The sequence below is a fragment of the Marmota monax genome, unplaced genomic scaffold (genome assembly GCF_021218885.2).
Source record: "Marmota monax isolate L192 unplaced genomic scaffold, Marmota_monax_Labrador192_F-V1.1 WCK01_AAM20220418_F8-fsc00030, whole genome shotgun sequence".
Taxonomy (NCBI): domain Eukaryota; kingdom Metazoa; phylum Chordata; class Mammalia; order Rodentia; family Sciuridae; genus Marmota; species Marmota monax.
In genome coordinates, this window is record NW_026691988.1 from 6043839 (window position 1) to 6069346 (window position 25508).

Genomic DNA, 25508 nt, shown 5'->3' on the forward strand with positions numbered 1-25508 from the left:
CATTTTTTTTACCATGAATTTAAATAGTGACAAAGGATGCAAATTCTTGTGTATTTACATTCTAGCATTTAAAGAAAAATAGTTATGTCACTTTTTTAAATGCTTCTGGCAGAATTTAAATATGATAAGTGTTTGATACCTATTACCATCATCCATCCAAAAAATATGGGAACAAAGAATTAGCATAAATTTTACAGAGTTTATTTTTCACTTGACTTAATATTTTATCCTACTAATGAATTTTTAAGCCTCAAAATCTTTCACTTAACACCCTACCATGCTTCTCCTCAAAAAAATAAAAAAGACCTTAAATTAAAATTTTAGGTTTAGTTTTATTTATTCTAAAAGAGTATAAGTATTTTTTTCTGAATTGAGTTATTAAAACAATACTTAATACAAAACAAATCAAAATCATAGAAATATCTTACAAATTTTAGCAATGATTATTAAATATGAAAATGAAAATTTATTGCAAATACCTCAATGAAATGAATGGGACTTTTTTTATTATGTATGGTGAGGGGTGAATGTCATCTATTTCTAGAGTAAGATGATTCGGTTCTACTTTTTAAATAGATGAAATTTATTATTCTCAAGAATAAATAAAGTAGATGAAGAGTTGAAGGGATCTTATTATAACAATGCCACTCAGTTCTTTGAATTAACAACAAAAGTTATTCATGATGATATAATAGCTGGTAACTTGATTAGGTCATCCTTTATTGTTTTGTTGAAAGCAAATCATTGGAAATATCTTGGCTTATGAAAGAACCATTATCTAGTCATTTGAGTCATTTCTTAACACCTACACCAATATTTCCAGATGTCACTTTGATTAGTATTCTTGGGTTTTTATAACTTGTGATATGTGTCATAATAAGATTTCTGATGGGTAATAAATGAGCCTTCTTTTAAATGGAAGAATTGTTACAACTTGGGTGATGGGGATGAAGAACTTTTAAGAAACATGTTTATTTGAACTTGAAGCTCTGGAAATTGACTTCCTTTGAGTTACTGAAGTGATGAAACTAGTAATAAATGAATGCTTGTGTTTATTGTTACTGTTAAAACCTTAGTCCATGTCTTCAGCATCTGTACTGTCCAATATTTATAATTTTTAAGGACATAAGACTATAATAGAAGTAAGTCAGAGAGGAAAGTTAAGCACTGAAGTCTTATGTGAGCTGTTGCTCATGGTGATAGAATCAATGGTGCCATTTCTCTGTGCTTAGCCCTGTGCATGGTGCAAAATTGCAGTGTTAAAATCTTTGGTTCTGTGAGGTACTACTATTGCATCCTCTAATTCTAAACAGGAAAAAGGATTTTATTAGTTAAATGTATATATTTCTTTAAGTTTTTCCTCTGTGGTTTGGATATAAAGTTAGTGTAAGAACTATATGGATGCTTCTTAAACATACTTTGCATTATTTTAATGACAAATGCCAGAGAACCAAACAATCCCCACTGCAATCAAAGTGACCTTTAACCTAGGTAGTTGGGAAAAAAAGGACAGCGATTATGTGAATATTGGTAATAACTGAAACTTAAGATCTCAAAGGAAAAAAAAAAAGCATTTTAAAGATTTTAAAGGTCAGAACACTGAACCCAAATCTAATATCTGAATACTACTGTGCAATGACTATATTTGGTAATAAAATAACAATTTATGCAAAATACCTTTTTTCTCTAAAGTTATATAAATAATTATCCCATAAGAATGATAGAAAAGAAAGATAAAGCACATTAAAAGCCTTTGACTGTGATGATTCTGAGTGTTAGAGGCCTGCAGCCTAGGAGGAAATATGAAAATATCAAAATCTCTTTTGAAACACTTGATGTGCTTCTGGAATGTAAGCCTCTTTGTCTCAAACTCAGTCTGCCTTGGAGTGAAGCAGTTAAGTAAACTTCCAAATTAGAACAGTTCCACCTCCCTGTAATTGTCATAATTTTGAACTGTGCAAACATCACATGAACAATTTTTTGAAGAGCCAGAGTTTATTTAAATATAAAATCTAAATTTAAATGTTATGGCAGATGACTCCTCTTATACTTCCTACTGATACCCAATCTCCGAAAGACTAGTTGTACTCCATAAGATAAAACAAACAAGAAGCTAAACTCCGCAATCTCTGAATCTAAAAATTCTAGTCTCTTGTTGAAAACAGAAAAGAGGACGTCTGGGTTTTCGGATATTTGCGTCGGGAGACAATGCTGAATGGGTCTCTGCTATTTCCACATGACTTGGGAGCAAAGGCACTGACCACTTTTGTTCCAGACTCTCTTTCTAAGACTACTTGGTAGTGTCTCACTCTGGAGGAAAGGACAGCTTTGTTTTCTGTCCAGAAAAGTAAAGATAACATCTGCCTCCAAGAAGTCAGCAGGCTTACTGTCTTATAAAGGATTTTTGTTCTCTAAGGGTGGGGTTCCTCTCTTACACAACCCGTTATATGTGCAAGCATCATCTAGCCCTCTTCACGGTGACCTGTGGGGATGGGGGTCTAGCACAAATACTGATATTTTTAAAATTGCTATTGCTATAAATAATAAGCTGCCCTTTGACTCTAACTAAGGAGTCTTGTATCTTTTTTAAAAAAAAAATCTGTTTTTTTTTTATTTTAGGTGGACACAATATCTTTATTTTTATGTAGTGCTGAGGATCAAACCCAATGCCTCATGCGTGCCTGGTGAGCACTCTACCACTGAGCCACAACCCCAGCTCCAGGAGTCTTGTATCTTTTATCAACATCCATGAAAGCACAACAGGCTAACTTCCTAGCTTTCGAGTGGGGCAAAATCTCAGGCCCTTTATAGTTATTGACAGTTTGATTATTTTGCAGCTATGGTATGATTTTTCTTCAAAGGTGTTTTATTACTATTATTAACTTCAGATTGCTCATTCATATCTGAGGAATTGAATCTGATTTTTAAGCCCATGCTAATCCAGTGAAATATTTGTATAAAATCTACTACTAATTAGGTAAGCAAAAACATCTCCCTTGCAAATTCCAGATTTAGATTTTTACATATTTCTCTTAGGAAAACCATAAAGGAATTACCTCAAATCTTTTTTTCTAAAGAGTCATATTTAAATGCATTCAATTGCTAAATCAAAGTAGGAATAATTATCCCTACCTTATGGATACCTTATTATGGAAAACCTCAATCTTTTTATTTTTTATTTTTTCAGGGAAGTCTGTTTCATACTTGGATAACAAAATGGAAAAACTTGGAAATGAATATTTTGTCTAACACCATAAAAATTTTAAATGGCTTTAATTTCAGTAAATTTAAAACAAGAAACTTCTTTAGTCATCAAATATTAGAGATGGCCCTGCATCTGTAATTAAATAGCTTTATTTGGATATAATTTTTGGCCAAATGTGCCTGGGATTCACAATTATCTCATTCTCTAGATACAGGATCTGATTCATATCAAGGGAGATCTGGATATATTAACCCCAGACTAGAGAGCTTTCCTTTACTCACAGAAATTGAAAAAGTTCTAAAAAAAATTTTTTTAAATTTATCCAACAAGTATTTATCCTGAGCCAGGTTCTATGTTAGGCTTCGGAAAGCCACAGTGAACAGGGCAGAGTTTACATGAGCACAGGTCATACAGTCTAAATTAGTCACACCAATTTAGAAGAGTGAGCATTTGGGTGTTTCTTGAAATCACACCTTTTGCCTTTCACCAAAGCTTCATGGTTTCCTGTAAAATCTGTCTGGTTTCTTAGGAAGTTCTCTTGACTGTAGGTGATCCAGGATTAAAACAGGCTTCTCAAAGCCACAAATCCATTTCTGTAGTCTTAACCCAACTGGAATAGTTTATAGAGGAAGGTGAAGATATTAGGTGTGGAGTGGACACACACGTAGCAAAATACCTGCTGAGGTCAGTGCTGACATCATCAGAACCATTCTCCTCACGTCTAGACCATGACCAGATGTTTAATACCACCAGTCATGGAGTGTACATGAGGCACTAAGCTCAAGGTACCGTATACAGATTGCTTCATTTAATTCCACGATTTTGTGGTGAGGTCGGGATTATTGCCCCATCTTCTCAGAAAGGAAATTGAAGCTCTGAGAGAGAATCTGAGAAGCAAGAGTCTTATTTGGATCCTACTCAAGATCATTTGTGATCTACTGTAATCTCTGCTTAAATCTCCATCTTCCTAGATTGTCATGTTTTGTTTTGTTTTGTTTTGCTGTGGCCCAAATGTCAGCACCTCAGAAATGTCTTCTGTGTCCATTATATCTGAACTAACCCTCCTCCAAGCGTATTCTTCTCTTTAATTTTCTTTATCACTTGTTTCCACCAAAATTTCAATACCCCTATTTCCTGAAGTAGTATTCTACATGTATTCATTCTTTGCTTATCACCTGTCCCCACCACTAACTCCATGAGGACAAGGTGTAGATCTCTCCCATCCATTTATGAATCCCCAGCCCCTGGCACCATATATGTCAATATATGTCATTGAGTGATACACACCTGCCAGATGAGAGAGTGAATCAATGAATCCCCACGCTTTCTCCCTCTTTTCCTAGTCACTCCAATATACTTACTGCTGCCTATTTCAGTCCTCAGAGTTGGTAAGAGATTGGGAGGGATTATTTGGTGTCACTGACATTCAGCCTTCAGTGTGAGGTTCCACTTGATTATGTGATTCAAAGGTAGTTGACAGATGATGGCTATAATCTCATTTTCTAACTTAATTTGAGATCTTGGGCAAATTTTTTTTCTATCTGCTCATAATGAAAAGATATACCAATAATGACATGTAAGAAGAGGTTCATTAACCAACTTATAAACACATGAATTGTTGGATTGAAAAGGTCCTAATAATCATTGTGGGGGAAAAAAACAGTCACACACATTTTTCTGAGTTACAGTGGCTATTTTAAGGAAGTCTGGGTCTCTACACAAGTATAACCTTAAATGAACTCATCAGGCCTTGAATCTTGGCTCATCTTCTCTTACTTCTGAAGTGTGAGGAGAAGAGAAATCCTCACATGCTCCATTTCTTCACAATGTCAAGAACCACTGATTTAATGCTAAAAAATTTCCAGTTGTTAAAAAGAGCTAAAATGACCTTTAGGACCATCCAGAAACACAGTAGAAAGTGAGGTTAAGATATTGAATGTATATTGAAATGAACGATGAAGTATGGACACAGAATATTTAATAAAAGCCTCTAATAATGACAGTGGATTACATATACTGATTTTACGTGATGGAAAATTTTTAATATTAATTACAGAGAAATGGAAGATAGGGGCTGTTACCTCTTATGGGCCATAAACCCCTTCAGCAGACTACTGATGCTAATGAACTCCTTAAAATATTTTACATGCATAAAATAAATAAATAAAATTACTTGTTACTCCATTTATGCTTCCCTCCCGAATTCTAGATTCCAGGACAATCTTGTTGTTTTACAGTTAGAGAAACAAAGGACCAGAAAGTGAAATGTTGTAGTGCATATACTTCAGCCTCAAAATAGAAACACTTTCCTGGCAGAAGAAAACCATGCTGTGATCTAATACAATGAAGGAATGTTGTTCTAAGCCAACCCATATTTAAGAAGATTTAATAAGGATGGTTTAATCTTCCTTTTGCTGTTATGTGAGAACAGCACATACTTTACCCTTTAAACCTCTGTTTATACAAGAGATTTGTTTGGATTACAAGCAATAAACTCTCTAAATGAAATACCTGAGCAATAATCACATCAGGTTAATGAGCTTTAAAATGCATTCAAAACCTGGTATAAAAATCCTGCTCCTAATAAAGACCTTGTTTAAATTCCAACTAGTTTAAACCAATAACCTAAAATACAATTCTAAGGATTGAAATGAAATTCCTATGGCACATTTTCTTTAGAAAAGAAAAATCACAACATGAATGTAGATATAAATGACTAACTCTTAGCAAAGGGTGGGGGTGAAGAACAATTATTCAGACTCTCCTAAAACCACTAGGAAAATCTGTAGTACAAGTCATGGTGAGAAATGATTGTTCCTTTAGAGAGGGTGATTCAGATGTCTATCTCTAATGGCATGATGCAGCGGGACATGTGAACACCCAGGTCAGCCCTTGGTACTACAGTTATAAGTTAGACAAACCAGGAGACGGGAGACTTACTCCCTTTCTCACATCCAGATTCCCTGTGATTCCAATAGTCTCCATCTTGCTAGTATTACTTTTGGTCTATAACATTCTCAACATGTTCGACCAAAAGCCTCTCTCCGTTTTTTTGGCAAAAAACCAGATGTGCATGTGCACACACACAGACACACACACATAAATTCTAGGATGACTCTCAGATACTCTGTGTCCAAATAGCTATCTATAACTTAATTAAAGAAATGCCCGACTGCCTCCCATTGATTGGTTCTGAGCACTACTATCTCCTCTGTACCTTTTCTTACAGACAAAAGTAGAAGGAGATTTTTTAAAATCATGTCCAAGTGATAGATTGTTCTGCAAAATCCTTGTGATGGTCTCTGGCAGCTACAGGACATTCTTGGCAGTCTAGCGTTTCTAGCTCACTGGGGCCTTCATCCGCCCACTTGAGAACTTGACACAAGTAAAGGAGCACACTGAGATCTTTTCTGCATCTGCATGGTTATTTTCAAAGTCTTTCTCCACTTTCCCTCAGCAGCCTAAATGTAACCCAGCATCATTTTTAAACAGACTTATATAATGGTTATTTAAAAGGACAGAAAGAAAAACACAAAATGTGGTTCCTTCCTTCAAAAAACAATCCAGTAACTCTATTCTAATTAATACACCCTCCAAAACAACAACAACAACAACAACACACACACACACACACACACACAGAAGCAATTCATAATGTCCTTAAGGACGAAGCTGAGTTATTCTATTACAACACTGGTATTCTACTCTATGGCATCAAAGTGCTCCCACACACATTATTAGCTCATTTGACTCACCTAGGCTCTGGCAGATAGGTCAGGCATTATTAGACCCATTTCATGGATTGGAAACAGCTTAGAGAAGAGGAATGACTTCACTAAGAGCTGAGACTAGAATCCAGGTTGTTTTTTTTTTTTTTTTTTTAATTTTCACTTGGTCTGTTCATAACCTAGAGTCAAATGACTCTGTGCTAGAAATTCACTAGCTCATATGAATGGAGATCTGTGAGAAAAAGTGTAGATTCATAGAGGAGGTAAGATTTTCCATTAAGATCCAAAGAGAGGAAAGATATGGATAGAGAAGAGAGGGAAGGAAGAGGCCACTACAAGTGTTGTGTGTTTATTGGCCTGGGGGTGGAGCAGAGGGAAATGAAGAAGCCCAGGTGGGCCAAGAATTGCCTGGTTGCACAGTGCCTGGGGCATCATTCGCTACTTCCGGAGGTAATTCTCTGAGAATGGTGGACCTGGAGCACAGTTCCATACACTGCCAAGTAAATGGTGCTCAGATGCCTTGAAAGATAGGGTGAGATAATGAAGGACCTTGAAAAATATCTTCTCTCAAAGATGGCTGATAGAGTCATAGAGAGTATGGAATTAGCCCACAGGGCCTAAAGTTCTAGTCCTACATCTGTGTGACCTTAATCTCCTGTACCATCTTATTTCTTTTCTATAAAAGGAAAATGTCAGACTAAATAATTTCTAATCTTTTTACCTTGAAAGGCACCTGACTTATGGTGAAAAAAAGAAAAAAAAGTAGGAAAGAACAGAAAATTCGGGAACACGGGCGACATAAGGAAAATGTATATAAGTAATACAGAAATAGAGGATGGGTAGGCATTGGAAGGTTCTGGAAGGGAAGAGGACTACTGGAAGGACCTCCCAGTAATCTAGGAATGAGAACATAAGGCTAGAAAAGAATGTTAGAAAGGAAACAATAAACAGGGAGAGCTATTTGTGAAGAAAAATCCAAGAACATTTGGCTACTGACTAAATTGAGTAAAGGCCCCAAAGCATCATTTCCAAGTAGCTGGAGGAGTGGTTACCCCATGTAAAAGGAAGGGAAATGGTAAGAGACTTGGTATAAGAAGAAAAAAATTCCACTTCGGGCTTGTTGTGTTCGGCTGACAGTGAAGCATCAAAGTGGAAAAGACTCATACCCATTGGGGAAAAAAGGAACAGGAACTCATGTGAGATGACAGAACTGGAGATAAGTGAGAACCATCCGCTCAAGGGAGATGATTAATGTTCCTGAGAAAACAAACATGAAAACCTTTATGATGCATTAGCCAAAAAGTATTTTTCAGTTTTATAGTTAAACAAACAGCAGCCAAGAGATTAATAAAATGACCTCACTTTTTTTTAGAAGTGTTTTGAATGGAAGCTAATTATACACTTTAATAATTAACATTTTAATTTTTTAGAAATGTTTACTACAGAAACTGAAGACCGAATTCAGGTCCCTTGGCCTTTTGAAATGTATTTTTCCGTATTCATATCTATCCTATTTGAGTTCCTAGTTTATCATTGTGGTGGTTTTATACTGTGTTACCTCAATTAAGGTGGACCTACATTTCCCAGAATTCCCTTCCTGTGCAGTTCTGGATGAGAGTTGAGATGAGAATCCTGTATCAATTTAGGACCAAAGTGACACATCAGCCCTGGACTTGCTTTGGTTGCCTCTAGCCATGATTACGGTCTGCATACCATGTTGCTCATCACTGGCTCTCTTATCAATGTTGGGGAGCAGGGATTGTGGCTAGATCTCTTCCTACATCTTCTCTAAGTCCCAGGCCAGGGAGGTACATTGTTGGATTTCTTGGAGAAAGGTGGCCATTTTTCTGCAGCTGGCCTGAAACCCGGGACCTGATGTGGGGAACAACAGATGCAGACTGCAGTCTCTTCTCATGGACTCTAGTTTGTTGTAGCAGGTACAATGCTTTTTCTTCCTTCTGCTTTGAATCCTGTTTTCCCTCTGTCTGCAGAGACTCTAGGCTGCAATCAGATGCATAGGCAACAGTCTTCCAAGGACATCTTCACTAGCCTTTGTGGCCCTGATCAGTAAGTTTTTGCCTTTCCTCTAGCTGTCCTGTTCTAGACCTTGCTTCCTTGATTTCTTCCACAATTATGTGATGTCTATTCCCTATGAGAAATCCCTTACCATATTACACACAGTAGTTCTTCTGGTGCAGTTGTTCACGTGGTTACATTTACCCAGGCATTTCCCTACCCAACCTCCCTTGAATTGATTTCACCTAGCATATTGTACTTATTCTAAAGGGAACATTAGTACAACTAAAGGATAATAACATTTTAAAATGCATCTTAACAATTTAAGATAAACATAGACTTAAGATAAAAGATAGACTAGGAACATATTAACATAAGGGTGTGGGACAACTAGGACTTCGGGTGCTTGACGCTAGGCATTTACCAGCACCCAGAACTACCCAAGCTCCAGCTGGTAAGCGATAGAGAAAGAAACTTCTAACTTGCTTAAGCCATTGTTATTTTGGTTTTTAATTTATATCAGCTGAGTCTAATTTTTAACAATACTTACATTCAACATATTTGAAATCAGGTTCAGTTATCCAAATAAATGCACATCAAAAATTCTCTTCTTATTATTATACTTCTCTTTTTTCCTATAGTTTGGCCTTTTAAAAAAAATGCATACTCAACCTATCAAAGCTGCAAAAAAAGAGCAGTTGTGTCTCTACCTTGCAAAAAGTACAGAGCGGCCCATGTGATAGCCTGGTGAGTATACAGTGACAAACTACTTTTATTCATTCCTACTTTCAATGTCTCTTCCAGGAGAGGGCTGAACTAAAAATAATTAACAGATAATGTTTGGATCTGGAATGTCTAGGCCCCTGGGTTAGAGGCTTAGACAACAGCCTGGGTGCTATGGGAGGTGTGAACCTTTAGGAGGTAGAGCCTAGTGGAAGGGAATGAAGTCATTCGGGGTATGTCTTTGAAGGCAATATTGAGATCCAGGTCCTTTCCTGTCTTTCTCTTTACTTTCTGGCCACCACTATGTGGGTGTTTCCTCTACCACACATTTCTGCCATGAGGTACTTCCTTGCCACAGGTCCAAAGGCAACAGAACCAAGCAACCATGGACTAAAACTTCAGAAACCATGAGCCAATATAAATCTTTCCTCCTTTTATATTGGTTTTTCTGCTCCACACAGCAATGGAAAGGTGACTAGCACGTTAAAATTTGCTGTCTATTCTTGTCTTGGACTGGGGAATTAATGTTAAATTTCAAAATACAATAAATGTTTTCATCTATTCCAACAAGTTGCTCAATTTTTTTGAGGTTCAGTGTCTTTGTTTTTAAAATTCAGTGAATATTATTTCTTCACAAGGTAGTGACGAAGGTAAAATGAAGTACTCCAAAATATGTGAAAACTGCCTATCACAGTATGTACAAGAGGTGTCAGTACATACTGGTTGACTTTAAACTTTAATCATAGTTTTAAAAATTAGAGTAGAATGTTGTTTAAGGAATCCTAGAAGGTAAATAACAAACAGTCTCTAGTAATTGTTTCCAAAACCAAATGAGGTTTCCTGAAAAAGGGAATTCATGATCTAATGCAATGTGGTATCAAGTGATGGGTTAAAAACTGCAAAATTTGCTGCATTTTTCAAAAAATTTCAGAAGTCAAAGGCAGAAGACTAGCATGAGATTGAAAGGACTCTAACCATGAACAAGTTGATTCTGGAAATTTAAGATTACTATTATATATATATATATATATATATATATATATATATATATATATATATATATATATGCCATGACACAAACTCTTTCAACCTGAGAGTTTCAAAACATTGGGTCAAGAAAATTGATGTACAAGGAAATATTTTTAGTTTTATAATGAACATACATGGAAAAAAATAATTCTGACAAAAGAAATCAGTGGATTGATAACCTACTACCTGAAGTTTCTCAAATAAGCCCAACTTACTTGCTCATATAGGAAACTTTCACAAATAAGATCAAGTTGTTCCTCTGTGTATGACCTGATCCTCTGATAGACTATGAAGAACTTACAATAAAAATGTAAAGAAGATGCTTTTTATACACAATGGAGTATTACTCTGCATTAAAAAATGACAAAATCATAGAATTTACAGGGAAATGGATGGCATTAGAGCAGATTATGCTAAGTGAAGCTAGCCAATTCCTAAAAAACAAATGCCAAATATCTTCTTTGATATAAGGAGAGTAACTAAGAACAGAGTAGGGTCGAAGAGCATGAGAAGAAGATTAACATTAAACAGGGATGAGAGGTGGGAGGGAAAGGGAGAGAGAAGGGAAAATGCATGGAAATGGAAGGAGACCCTCAGAGTTATACAAAAGTACATACAAGAGGAAGTGAGGGGAAGGGGAAAAATAATATAAGGGGGACAAACGAATGTCAGTAGAGGGAGCAGAGAGAGAAGAGGGGAGGGGAGGGGAGGGGAGGGGGGATAGTAGAGGATAGGAAAGGCAGCAGAATACAACAGACACTAGTATGGCAATATGTAAATCAATGGATGTGTAACTGATGTGATTCTGCAATCTGTATATGGGGTAAAAATGGGAGCTCATAACCCACTTGAATCAAATTGTGAAATATGATATATCAAGAACTATGTAATGTTTTGAACAGCCAACAATAAAAAATTTAAAAAAAAAAGAAGATGCTTGATCAGATGTCATTAGCTTAAAGTATCAGAGTAGCCACATAAATATCACACAGATATATACCCAAAATATTGAATCCTAATAAAGGTGTTCATTAAGGATATTTTATCATTGATAAGTCTTAAGAAGAAGGACCAAATTTCAGGAACAAGTCAGAGCAATCCAAGGATAATGGCATGCTAATATTAGTCTGTCTGCCCCACACAACCTTCTCTGGGAAATATGGAGTCAGAGGACAGGCCAGCTTTTGGTCACCCACGTTTTGAAACCTACAATCAAATCTTGCCATTGTTGATTATACTTGAACCGACACCACTGACTTTGCATAGCAAAAAGCAGGGTTTATCAGATTTACTCCTCATCTCTTGGAATTTGAACAAATCAATATATAGAAGCTGAGGTTTTAGAAGTGGGAGTAGAAGCTGAACAATGAAGAGGCATAATTGGGGCAAGAGAGGCCATATCAGCATATGCAAGTTTAGTGCCCAAAGATGGAGCAGGCCAACCCCAGTGGTTGCTGATTGGAAAAACCTGACTGGATATAGTACACCTGCAATCTCCATGAGGACAGGAATGAGGCCTTGCTTGTTCATCACCATTTCCCTAGCATTTTGCATGGTTCTTTATTCTTTAAAAAAAAAAAAGACACTCAACATATCTTTGGAATGCAGGTAATGAGTTAGCACTGAATAGAGAGAGCAAGCCCTTACTTGTCCTTCCTCTAGAAAGCCCGTCCAGCAGACCTACATTTGCCATGAAATTCCTTCTTCAACACAGCCCCTATCTCTTCTTATTTGTCTGAAACTTCCAACGTTTCTTTTTATTTTAGCCAATTTGTTTGCCTCCTTGGTTCTTGTCAATAAGTTTCAAAACTAACTCGGTAACAGGAAGAGACCAAGAAAAGGGGGGAAAAGGAGGGAGAGGAATGAGAAGCGGGAAAGAGAGAAAGAAGAGATGAAGGTAGGGGTGGTATGGAAAAACTGCCTTCAATATTTAGCACTTTTTTTTCCCTAATGAGGCATTAAAAAGAACTTTCTCAACCGCACTACAAGAAGGTTCCAACTTTGGATTGAGGCTAAAAGTCTGCAGAACTGCACAAACAACCTATTCTAGCAGATCCATCTCTAAAAGAGTTTACTCAAGAAGTGTTTGGATTTTCTTATGGGAACAGACTGGATCTAAAAAATAAAAAACAGAAAATGTTCCCTGTTAGCTGCTCATATTGTGTTGAATGGACCTAACTAAACTTCCATTATTCTATTTAATAGACAAGAGTGAAGTGCCCTGAAAAGATTATTGTAGCAAATACAATTTACTCAGAGAAAGAATGCATCCTCTTCTATATTCATAATTTCTCTCTTCGTCATTATTACCTGAATATATTTATCGTCATGTCTTTAAGAAAATATAAGCACTTGATTTATTTTGCTTCCACCCACAAGGAAACTTAGGAATGGTATGCAGGAAAATATAATCCCAGAAAACATTGCTTTCATAAAACAATACAATGTCCTTGGGGAATAAATCTCTTTACAGGTTGATTCATACCCAAACAGTTGTATTAAAGTATCCTCATATTTACTTATCCTTTTCAAAAGTCCTGGGCTTTTCAAAAGCAGGTACAAACTGACCACATTAGCAGAAACATCAGACGGTCATTATTACCCTTGTCTTGCTTCTAGTACTTATATGTAGCAACATATTATAGCAGTATGATGCTCTGACTAGTTAAAAACAGTACACAGACATTCATAAGGCAAGAGAGAAATGGGATAAAGAATAAAATACTTACTTGGTCCTAGACCAATGGAAAAAGCAGCAATATAAGCAAGCAAGCTGGCTAAGGACAGCCATTTCAAAAATGCTGGGACATCAGCAGGGTCGGTGACTATCTGGTGTTCAGTTTGGCTTAGTCCAGCATTTGGTAAGGGTGTGGAGGTGACCTCCCCTCTCTTATCCATGTCACTTTGCATGGGCATGAGCGAGCCCCTACTGAGGGAAGTGACCCCTTTAAAGTGATCTCTGAGAGTACTGTTGCTAGCTGACAGATTTCTTGCTCCATAATACACAGACTCATCCAAGGACTGGTTGATAGGACTGTGGTTTCTGCAGATGTTGGTGAAGTTCATGTGAATGTTAAGATTCACAATGCCCATGGTCAACAATGAAGCTGCCATTACAGAGGAGCCAATGCAGAGGAAGGTTTTGCTGCCAACATGATCTACAAGAAGGGTGGCTGGGATGGTGCTGATGACCTTGACCACCCCAACCCCAGTGGAAGCGAGGCTGGCTGCCTCATTACTTTGAAAGCCAACAGACTTCAAAACAGTTGATGCATAGAATAATATGTTTGGCTGGCCAGTGACTTGTACAAAAAATACCAGTGTTAGACCTATCATGATTCGGGTCCTCATGTTGTCCTTGGAACGAAACAGATCCCAAAAACTATACTGATATTCATCTTTCAAGGAAGATTTAATCACAGTGAGTTCCTCAGTTGTGTCTGAGATGGCTCTTAACCTTCCAAGAACTTTGCTAGCAACTTCTTCTTGTCCTTTCATCACCAGGAACCGAGGGCTTGGAGGAAGACAGTACATCGCAATTGCTTGCAAAACTCCCAAGGGAATAACAAGACCAAACATATACTTCCATCCATGGGAAACACTGGCGAATGCATAATTTGAAATATAGGCAAAAAGAATGCCAGTGACAATCATCAGTTCATTCAGTGACACAAGAAGGCCTCTTCTGTGTTGGGGAGCAATCTCTGCAATGTACACACAAGTGGCAATGGAAGACAGGGAAATGGAAACCCCTATAGCAATGCGTCCCAATATAAGAACTGTGTAGGAAAAACTGAGTATCAAGACCAAGCTTCCAAGTCCAAGTAGACAGGATGACAAGATGATTGCAGTCCTTCTTCCATATCTGTCTATCAGGACCCCTCCTGTGAGAGAGGCGAGGAAAGCCCCAATGAGGAGGGAGCTCACAACCATTTCCTGCTCATGGCAGGTCAGGGCTAGTAGGGTTTTGATCTGGAGAAGAGCCCCAGAGATGAGTCCAAGTTCATAACCCACCAGGAGGCCACTGAGAGCTGCAGTGACCGATGTCAGGAAAGTGAACAGGCTGCAACCTACAGGAGAGGAAAAAACGGACATTTGTTCCAAGTTGTAATTTTAAACATTGTGTGTTTAGAATGGAGGCTTAACCTTGTAAACAATGAGTTTAAACACAACTACAGAAAATCATGCACAACCCCCCCCCCAAAAAAAAAAGATTATAGAAGGAATTTTTTTTTCTTTCTTGTTGAGGAGGAAAGACATGGAGATATTCAGGAAGTCCAGTTTTCCTCTATCTGTGATATTGATGTTGTTTTTAGTTAAGAGCAGACAGCCATGTGACTGATGATAAAGACTGAACAAACAAGGATACTGCTTAGCTTGTGCCTTGGCATTGGATTAGAAATTCAGCTAGCCTGGCGCTTCTGGTCCCACTCCAGTTCTCTAAAGACAAACTTCTGAGAGCAAGATGCAGTGGGTAGGAGCCTTTAGAAGGGCCACAAGCTCCCTGCAGTACACGGGAACCAAATGAAACTAGCCTCCAAAACACTCGCCCTCCTGTCTCCCCAGCCACATGGGGCTGTAACTGGCTTCGCTGAGGAACGTGAGGATGTTGGGGCAGGAAGTGGAAGTGGGATGGGAGGTGTGTAAAAGCCTTCACAAAGTCAAGGTTGTGTTAGAAGGAAAGAATGGCGGGGGGATGGGTGCAGGGTAGGGAACCAGCAATATTCACTATTCACTTTGAGTAAGAAGGAAAGGGAATGAATCAAGGAGAACTTTCTTTTTTAATGTTAACATTCTAGGGAAAAAGTCAAACAGCGAGCAGTTATTAATTTCTGTTAGTAGGTGCACAGGTGCTTATTATATGTCAAAATAGAAACCAAAATTTTTAAAGTGGCAAAGGGAAAAGCATATTAGCACAGGATAGGGCAGTTTCCAGGGTGCAGGACAGGAAAGCTCTGGCCATGTCTGAGTAACTGTCAATGGCCTGCAAATCGTGTGTGGGGCTCAAGGTGGGGCTGGAGAGGTAGCTGCGATATGGAGAGTGAACTTGCATAGGCAGGGAGGGGACACTTCATGTAGACCTTGAAGGGCACAGTGATACCTTTTCATTGTATTATATTCCAAGTATAATAGGCTCAACACCCACTGAATGGTTTCACAACATTTCACACTATGGATTTCTTGTTTTCCTACGCGCTGCTGCTTGGAGACTAGCTCTTCAAGGGGCAAGATTAGGGGCAGAGAGAAGTATGTTGCCTTGGTTTTCAAAAGAGGAACACTTAGACCTGGGTGTTCAGAGTGGAACTGGAGACAAGGGGACAGATATAAGAATTATTTGGGAGCTAAAAATGACTATTCTTGCTCATGAATTGAAGGTGGGTGAATGTTCTGGGACCTAAGACGGCTCTGTGCTTTGAGCACAGTATTTGACTTGCTGTATGCAGTACTGTATACCACATGGGACGATACAACACCACAGGGACGAACTGGGTGTGTGTGATAAAAAGAGGAACAAACATCAAAAGTTACACTTAGGACTTAACTAAAATGCTTTGCTTGTTTTACCTGGAAGATATTTGGGTACAAATGTCCAGTAGTGGATGTTGGATGTACAGATTTGGAGTTGAAAAGGCAGATCAAAGCTAGAGATATATATTTGGGAGTCAGAAATAGAAAAATGGGTGAGATCACTTAGAATAGGGGAAAGAATAAGCAGGATTAGGACTGGGTTTGGGGGAATTCTGACATTAAAGGAAGAGGATCCAGCAAAGGAGGAGGGAAAGAAGCAGAACATGAGCCAGAAACAACTGCTTAGGGCAGACAGTCAGCAGGCCCATTTAACCCTGCCTTGGAGAAGAGGAGAGTGTTCTTTGGAAATGTTATTCTGCTCTCCTGAAATAAGCAGGTCAAATGAAGGTGATCTAAATCTCTTCTCATCACAGATTTTCCAAGGTATTTTCCATCTACAGGGTCCTGGTGGAATATGGTAATTGGGAGATTCCAAAATTCCATAAATAGAAACAACAACAACAACAACAACAAAAAAAAAACACTGAGTATTTAGATGGAGGGGTAAATAAGAATGCAATAATTCTTATTAAATAAAACTGATTTGTGAGCATTAGACCATTAAATTAAAATTAAATCAGTAATTTCTTTAGCTAATCAGAAAATAAATATTCATCACCATTTTATAACAGGCTGAGCCATGTATATAGATAGTGGTAATAAACAAATGTACCCCTTTCTCCCAAGAAACTGAACTACCCGATGATATTTCCATTATCTATTATTTATCACGTACTGGTTTTATATGCAAAATGACTTTGAAGTGGTCTCTTATATAAAGTACTTTTAGGCCATTCAGTATCATTCAGGCCTTCAGTTTCCACATATTCTTTTTCCCATATAGTCTTAAAACCCTTATCAACAGTTCCTCGACCACAGAATGAGTAGGTAGGATCTTCACATTTGGAAAAGAATATTTTATTATTCTTACCTTTACTTACTACTCCTTTTATCCATGATTGGTATGTGAATCCTGTGTGTCTTTGGCAATTGGTAATTGGTCTCTGATACTCTGATTGAAGAAATTTTGGAGCTTGAAACCCTTGGAAGACACATTAAGTGAGGCATTGGAAGGCCATTTGGAGTGAACAAGGGCAGCCAGGGCCTCTGAATTAAGGATACAGGGAAATGAATTCCAGAATGACTGTGTAGTACAAGATTGTCCTTGCCACCTTGTCCATCTCCTTCTCCTTCCCCTTCCTTGCTTTCCCTTTTATTAGATGAGAAAGAGCATTTCTTTCAATGAAAAAAAAAAAAAACAAACCCTCCTTAAGTTTCAAGGATTCCTTCCTTTGATGCTCTATTATCATATCTTGGACAGGGGTAGGGGAAGTAAGTTAAAAGAATGGGGGTCACAAAGCCTGCTTCCTATAGTCTGGGGAAATTACCTCCTGAGAGAAGAGAGATCTGGCTTCTGCCGCTGCTTTCTGGACTTAGGTCATTTGCCTAGTTCTTCAGCCAGGGCTTGTAGGACACTGACAAACGGGGATGTGTGCAAAGGGTCTGGAAGCCATCCCAGTTTGTCAGAGTCCCTGAAACTTAACACTGAGCCACTTCAGAGACATAATAAAGCTATTTCCACATAAATTGGTATGAAACATTTTACCTTCAATGTTATATAACAGATTAATTTCTTATTACCTGTCTTTCTATTTTACCTATCTCAAGACCTACAAGATTGAAAAGTTGCACTAGGACATTCTATGATCTTAGTCCCATGTGGAGAGCTTACCAACTTGCTGTTGTATGCCATGGAATTAAGCTAAAGCTTTAGTAGTCTGAATTTTATTTATCTTCCCTATTCCATGCTTTAAAGGGTGCTGCCTCAAACTAGCATTCTCACTCACCTTACTACTGGGACTTACCACTGCTGATATTTCACCACAACCCTCAAGCTATCCTTTCAGCATTTCTAATTCAATGTATAAGGCTACCTAATTCCAAGACTGCAACCTCTGACACCTCAGGACACCATCGGGGCTACAGATAGAGTCTTGAGGTGTCACAGGCTGTTGCTACTTTCCCATATAAAAATCATGAAGAGTGTCTACTTTTTGGTTAATGATGATGACAGTAGCAAGATGTCATTCTATGGATGCCAGGAAATACAGTAACTATTCCAAGAGATCTGGCAGTGAGCAGAAGAAATAGGATGTGGTCTGAAGGGATGGCAAGAAGGTGGGGTTTGTGTTGCCTAAACATAGCTGCTAGAGTTTGGGGCAGCTGAGTGCACTGAGAAGCAATAGCCAGGACTAGGTAAAATGAGAATTTGAAATTACTGCTTTTCAGAAAATCCCCAGCTCCGAAGTTAAGCACTCTGCCCTCAACGCTATTTCACTTGTGGCCTTGCTTCATTTACATCCCTGTTCTCCCCAAAAGTGCCATAGGGAATTCTCAGCTATTCATGGACATCACCAAGGTAGAACTGTCTGGTGCCCATGGACTGTTTGGTTCTGCTCATTCTGTGTCTTCTGGCCACTTGGCTCAAAGACCACTCACTGCAATAGGAAAGTCTCCAGCGTGCCTCCGAAGGCAGTGACCTCGCTTCACTAAGGTAGTATGAAGATGTGCTCATAAGAGGCATTAGGCAATTCAGCGGTGAGACCCACAGCACAAGGCGCAGGGGGCAGCACCGGCCATGAGATTGCAGCTCTGGCTTCCACAATGGCTGCATTGTCCCTGCTCTCGGTGAGTCAGATGAAACTCCAACTGGAACCAGCACTCAACACAAAAACGCTCCATTTTGCACAATATTTGATTTTCTGCTTGCTTTCTCCTTCCCTTTTTCCCCCATATGCCTACCATGGTGTATGGACATAATGGGCACACAATAAAAACTTGCCGCCTGACTAAATCCCGCAGCAGGCTGAAAAGCAGGCACACACAGGTTGCTTTGGCAGGCAGCCAGGTAATTATACATACAGCTTGACCAACTATGAATGCTTCACAAATTTAAAAGAACCCCCTCCCCTTCATGTTTTGTTAAAAAAAAAAAAAAAACCCAAAACCTTGCAATTGTCCAAATAGACTTGCTGTTTATGTTCCGCCTTTTTTGGCTCTTTCTCCCCAAATACCTTTGATGTCAACTCATCTTTCAGCAGCTATCTCAAGCGCCACCTTCCCCTAGAAGACCACCCTTAGTCACTTCCGGGTCCTGCTCTGTTATATTCTGCTGTGTGGCTCCCAGCCCTTTTGTGTTCCCTCTGTGCACAGGCTATTTTCAGAGGGCCTGACCCATGGTAAGGCACTCATTGATGGACTTATTTGCCTTTACTGTTGACAGAAAGTTCCTTGAAGGTAAAACCCTGCTTTATGCATATCTGTGTTCTCACCTGTAATCATTTGGCACAAGGAAAATGGTCATTGTTTGTTGAGTTAATGACTGAATGAATAGGAACACTACTCCAGGGTACTTGGTCCCCACCTCCCACAGCTGTATTGTCAGACTAAGGTCAATGCATAGTATTAGGTAATGGCGGACCTTAGTCTAATGATACTCAGTGTTTAGCAGTTCCCTTTCAAGAGCCAGGTTTTCAAGCTCCACATCATTGTACACATACCAGTTCTTGGGCCCATCTGCACCATTTGCTATTTCCAGAAACTTCTGCATTCTTTTACTTGTGCTTCTCATCATGCTGCCCCTTGCCCCGCCCCATACCCCAGTGTCTTCCATCTTCCTCCACAGCCTGGGGAAACCTGACTCATCTTGGAAGATCTAGCTCTAATATCCCCAGCTCTACAAAACCTTCCAGACTTCCCTTCTTGGGTTAGCACTGATCTCTCTCTCTCCTCTCTCTTGCATCGTATGACAGCAACCTGGATTATATTAAATTATTTCTGTCTCCTGCCTTAGATTGGGAACACCTTAAGAGCAAGAGTGCATATCACAGGCCATGCTAAGGACAGGCTCTAGGATAGGCCATGAAGAAGGTGTTCTGGATTAAAAGACTGCTCTGCCACAAACTCCCAGAGGACATGTCCATGGAGAATGTGCTACAGGGTTTCCAGCCCATCAATGGTCCAAGATGCTGCCTTTGGGCCCTGGACCACATATGGTGCCCCATGTGGTGGTAATATTAGGCTCTAGCCTTTACCTAACAATTATCCCCACCTCTTCTCTGAACCCCAGTCTTCCCTCTAACACACAGTAAAACTCAGGCCAACAGAAATTTGGCTTCCCTCAACACCAACTATTGTTTGACATTCCAGAAAAATAAAAAATAAAAAAAAGATAGGCACCTTCCTTTCTACCTTCCTTCCCTGTAAATTTTTCTGGTACTTGTTGAGTTCTTCCACTCAAAAAAAAAAAAAAAAAAAAAAAAAAAAAGGTTTTCTGGCTGGTGCAATGGCACACATGTGTAATCCCAGCCACCTGGAAGGCTGAGACAGGAGAACTGTGAGTTCAAAGCTAGTCTCAGCAACTACGAGGTGCTAAGCAACTCAGCGAGACCCTGTCTCTAAGTAAAATACAAAATAGGGCTGGAAATGTGACTCAGTGGCTCAGTGCCTCTGGGTTCAATCCACAGTACCAAAACATAAAAAGTTTTCTATTTTTTTTATTTATTTTTGGTCCAGTTGTTTAGGATTAATTATTTATATGTTCCTTTCCTTTTTCATATCTATCCTCTGGACCTTTTCGTCTACACTCTCATATTTATCCTCCACAGCCCAGATTTGGGACAGTTATTCTGCTTTTGTAATTTTCTTCTCTTCCACCTGTCTTGTAAAGCTCTGTTTGCATCTCGGTTCTCAGCTAGCTCTACCTTTGCCTTAATTTATTCTTCATCATCAGAGGTTGCTATGTGTGGATGTGGTTTGTCCCCCAAAGGTTCCTGCGTTGCAGTTCTTGTTCCAGTGTGGTGATATGGAGGTGGTGGGAACATGGAAGAAGTGGGCTCTAGCAGTAGAGGTTAGAGGTCATGGGTGCTGCCCTTGGAAAGGAAGGAGGCTTCCTGGAGTGAGTTCTGGTGGGAGTGAGTAGTTAAAAAAAACTTGAACCTGACCCCTGACTCTTTAGATTCCTATTTAGAGATGTGATCTCTTCCTCCCACCTGCCATTGCATTTTGATCCTCACCAGTGACAAAACTAATGCCTCCCCAATTTTGAACTTTCAGCCTCTAAAACTGGGTGCGGTGGCACACACCTATAATCCCAGGGACTGAGGAGGCAGAGGCAGAAGGATTGCTAGATTTACAGTTCTTCCTTCTAGGAAGAACGCTGTATTTATTACAATTAATGTTTGGATGTTCAGGTGGATGCTAAGGCAGAGGCTCACAGGGCATGTTCATGGTGAGTGGGTAGACTCAGGGAAGAAAGAAGGGAGAGGGAGAAAAGGCAGAGGGGCTTTACATAATACAGAGGGAGACTTTTTGAGAGAGAGGGAAAGAAAGAGGGAGGAGAAAAAGAGAATGAGAATGATATCAGTAAAGAAAAGTTAAAAGAGCTCAGAAACAGGAGAAATGGAAGAAAAGGTCAGGATAAGTTGTCAAATTGTGTGGATGGGGATGGAGAGAGAAGCCTAGGGAGCAATGTAGGCTGATTTTAGGAAAGTGACTTTATGAGAAATTTCCTCGAGGGATTAAACAACAGAAGTTTAAAGAATGGGCCCACCTAATAGTCCCTTGCAGTGTAGCCCTTTTCAAATCATTAGTAACGATCTGCAAAGGGTTTATAAGATTGGGTTTGGGACTGCAAAGGGCAAAGGGCTATGGTCTACTTATGGCTTAGAGTGGGGTTAAGGGGAAAGACCAGTGGCTGGAAGTGAAGGCAAGAATCCAGAGAAAGCAGAAAGAGGGTCCAGGAAGCATCAGAAGAATCAGCACCTCAGGTGTGCTGGGCACCAAGGGCTGGCAGGGGCAGAAAAGACTTAGGAGGCATGTGTGGGTTTAACCACACGAAGGCTATAGCCATTTATTTGAATATTGAAAGAATGGTGACCCTTAGAGCTGCAGAATTAGGAGGCATGTGGTGGGGTTTTCAATGAAAACTCAATTCTGTCTCTATACCATCACTTGCAGCAGCTGTCTTGATTTCTCTAAACTAATATGGTCTTCTTCCCAGGAGTTCCTGTTTTCATGGTCAACACCCAGGTCTCTCAGCATGGTCCCTGTGTACAGCTTCAGATTCCGTGCTGTTCTCTTTCTTCATTTTACATTCTGTGCTCCCATCCTACCAAAATATTTGCACTTCCCTGAATATGCCATTCTCCCTTCTCCAACTTGTATATATGCTATTTTCTCAGCTTAGATAGTAGGTAAACCTATTGGCCTCAGTTATACTTCCTATTTTTTTTTGTTTCTTTTTGGTCATTTATTTATTTTTTTATATTGGTTCTTTTTAGTTAAACAGGACAGGAGAATCCATTTTGACAAAGTTACACAAGCATGGAATATATCTTATTCTAATTAGGACCACATTCTAGTGGGCGTACACAATGGTGGGATTCACTTACGTATTTTCACATATGTACGTAGGAAAATTATGTCAGATTCATACTGCTGTCTTTTGTATTCTTATCCCCTCTCCCTTCCCTTCATTCACCTTTGTCTAACCTACAGAACTTCTCTTCTTCCCTCCCCCCGACCTTTATTGTGATTTAGCTTCCTCATATCAGCAAAAATATTCTACCTTTGGTTTTTTGGTATTGGCTTATTTCACTTAGCACGAGAGTCTCCAGATCCATCCATTTGCTGGCAAATGTCTTAAAGCCATTCTTTATGATTGAGTAATATTTCATTGTGTATATGTAACACAATTTCTTTATCCAGTCATCTGTTGAGGGGCACCTAGGTTGGTTCCATAGCTTAGCTATTGTTGACCTGCTATAAACATTGTTGTGGCTGTGTCACTGTAGTATACTAATTTTTAAGTCCTTTGCAGATATGCCAGGGAGTGGGATAACTGGTTCAAATGTGGTTCCATTCCTAATTTTTTTGAGGAATTTCTGGACTGCTCTTCATAGAGATTACACCAATTTGTAGCCCCACCAACAATGTATGAGCATACGCTTTCCCCCACATCCTTGCCAAGATTTATTGTTACTTGTATTCTTGATTGTCATTCTGAGTGGAGGGAGATGGAATCGCAATGTAGTTTTAATTTGCATTCCTCTAATTGCTAGAGATGTTGAACATTTTTTCATATATTTATTGACCATTTGTATTTCTTTGTCTGTGAAGTGTCTGTTCAGTTCCTTTGCCCATTTATGGATTGGGTTATTATTATTGTTGTTGTTGTTGTTGTTATCATTTTGGTTTAAGTTTCTTGAGTTCTTTGTATATCCTGGAAATTAATGCCCTATCTGAGGCACAGGTAGCAAAGATTTTTCTCCCATTCTGTAGGCTCTCTCTTCACATTTTTTCATTGTTTCTTTTGCTGTGAAGAAGCCTTTAAACTTGATGTCATCCCATTTATTGATTTTTTTTCTTGTGCGTTAGGAGTCTTGTTAAGGAAGTCAGCTCCTGAGCCAATATGTTGAAGTACTGGATCTATATTTTCTTCTAGTAGATATAGGGTTTCTGGTCTAATGCCTGGGTCTTAGATCCACTTGGAGTTGATTTTTGTGCAGGGTGAGAAACAGGGGTTAACTTGCTATTACTTATGGATTTCCAGTTTTCCCAGCACCATTTGTTGAAGAGGCTATATGTTTTTGGCACTTTGTACAGTATGAGGTGACTGTGTTTATATGGTGTTATGCCTTCTTGACTCAACTTAGTCATACTGTCTTCCAAGAGGCTTCAGGAACTGGCCAGACTCATTCCTCTGTGCATCTTCATGGTATTATGTACCTGGCCACCTCTCCATTGTAGAATTCCTGAACTCTTCCCTCTCTTTTTTTTTTTCCCAGTTTTCAATCAGCATCTGCAGTTCCTGGATGTCTTCTATTTACCATTGGGCCCCAGGACATAGCATCATATATGATTCCTAGTAGATTCTCAATATTTGCTTCACCACAGAGATATAGTCTGATAAATATGTTGTTAGGTAATTTCATTGTTCATACAAACATCATTGAGTTTAATTATACAAACCTAGATGGTCTAGCTTACTCCACACATAGACTATATGGCATATCCTATTGCTTCTAGGCTACACAATTGTACAGCATGTCACTGTACTGAATACTGTAAGCAATCATAACTCAATGGTATTTGTGTATCTAAACATAGAAAAAGTACATTAAAGGTATAGTATAATCTTATGAGACCATCATCATGTACGAGCCCATTGTTAATCAAATCATCAATACACAGTGCATGACTGTAGCTATGTAGTCTTTTATCTTTCTGATGAGTTGGTAAAATCTCTAGATGGGGATAATGTCCTCAATATCCTTACTCTGAAGCATTCAACTGCGCCTCTCACACAGTATATGTTTCATGGATTAAAATACCTTTTAGTTCAGTTCAATCAGCCCTTCTTCACTCCTGTGCTCATATAACCAACATGTATGTACTATGTGCATGTATGTACAAGGCTTACACAGATGGTCAGCAAAACCAGCCTTGGTGGTTATAAACACCATGTTGAGATGTTTCCTAGGTCACATTTGGATTCATTGCCACATTTACGTTATCACTAATGAATAGGTTGGAGATATAGGGAGCATAATTCCAATTTACTATGGATTACACAGTACTTTTTAAGCACAATGAGTCAGCTCAGAAATCTGATACGTATGATAATATATATTTTATCCAGGAACTTAAAATTTTACAGAAAACAAAAGGCCACATGAAAAAATAGGGAACTAGCTAAAATTGAATCCAATCGGTTATGAAATGAGTGTAACTGGTTTCCAAATTCCCAGATTAGACATGCTGGAAGTAAAGAATGCTGACTGATGTTATTAGTCAAGAGGGCAAAACCCTGGACTGGGTTTACGATATTGAGGTTCAGATCCCCACGCTGTCACCTACTACATGGGGTAAGTCACTTTGCTTTTCTCCAGCAGGTTTCTAGGCTGAATGGTGAAGAGTCTGAATCAGAGTGCCTATAGCTGCCAGCTAGACTTTGACAGGCCCAGCAAGGCTTTAATCTTTCTGTTCCTCTGCTCCTCACTGGTAAGACAAAGATAACAGTATTGTGTAATCTGTAGAGTTGTGAGAATGAATGAGATAGAAGAATGCAAGGAAGAAGGCAGTCAGTGCTTGGGAATTGGCAGCTGCCGCTGGCCTCAGTTCCCAATGGTGAGCTGGGATACACCTCATGGACTCATTTTAATAAAGATAAGAAGGAA

General features: G+C 39.0%; 1 protein-coding gene across 4 annotated transcripts in view; it reads right to left on the reverse strand.

Moving 5' to 3' along the window:
- Positions 1 to 25508, reverse strand: part of Slc2a12 (solute carrier family 2 member 12) — a 53916-nt gene that overhangs the window by 22337 nt on the left and 6071 nt on the right. For 2 of the 4 annotated variants that reach the window (XM_046449787.2, XM_046449798.2), the window contains exons 2-3: positions 17201 to 17311; positions 13431 to 14771 (exon numbers count right to left, since the gene is read on the reverse strand). In XM_046449787.2, the coding sequence (XP_046305743.1) occupies positions 13431 to 14771; positions 17201 to 17311 (1452 nt within the window). The remainder of the gene's footprint in view (positions 1 to 13430; positions 14772 to 17200; positions 17312 to 25508) is intronic. The other 2 variants (XM_046449808.2, XM_046449826.2) reach the window with 1 other exon arrangement.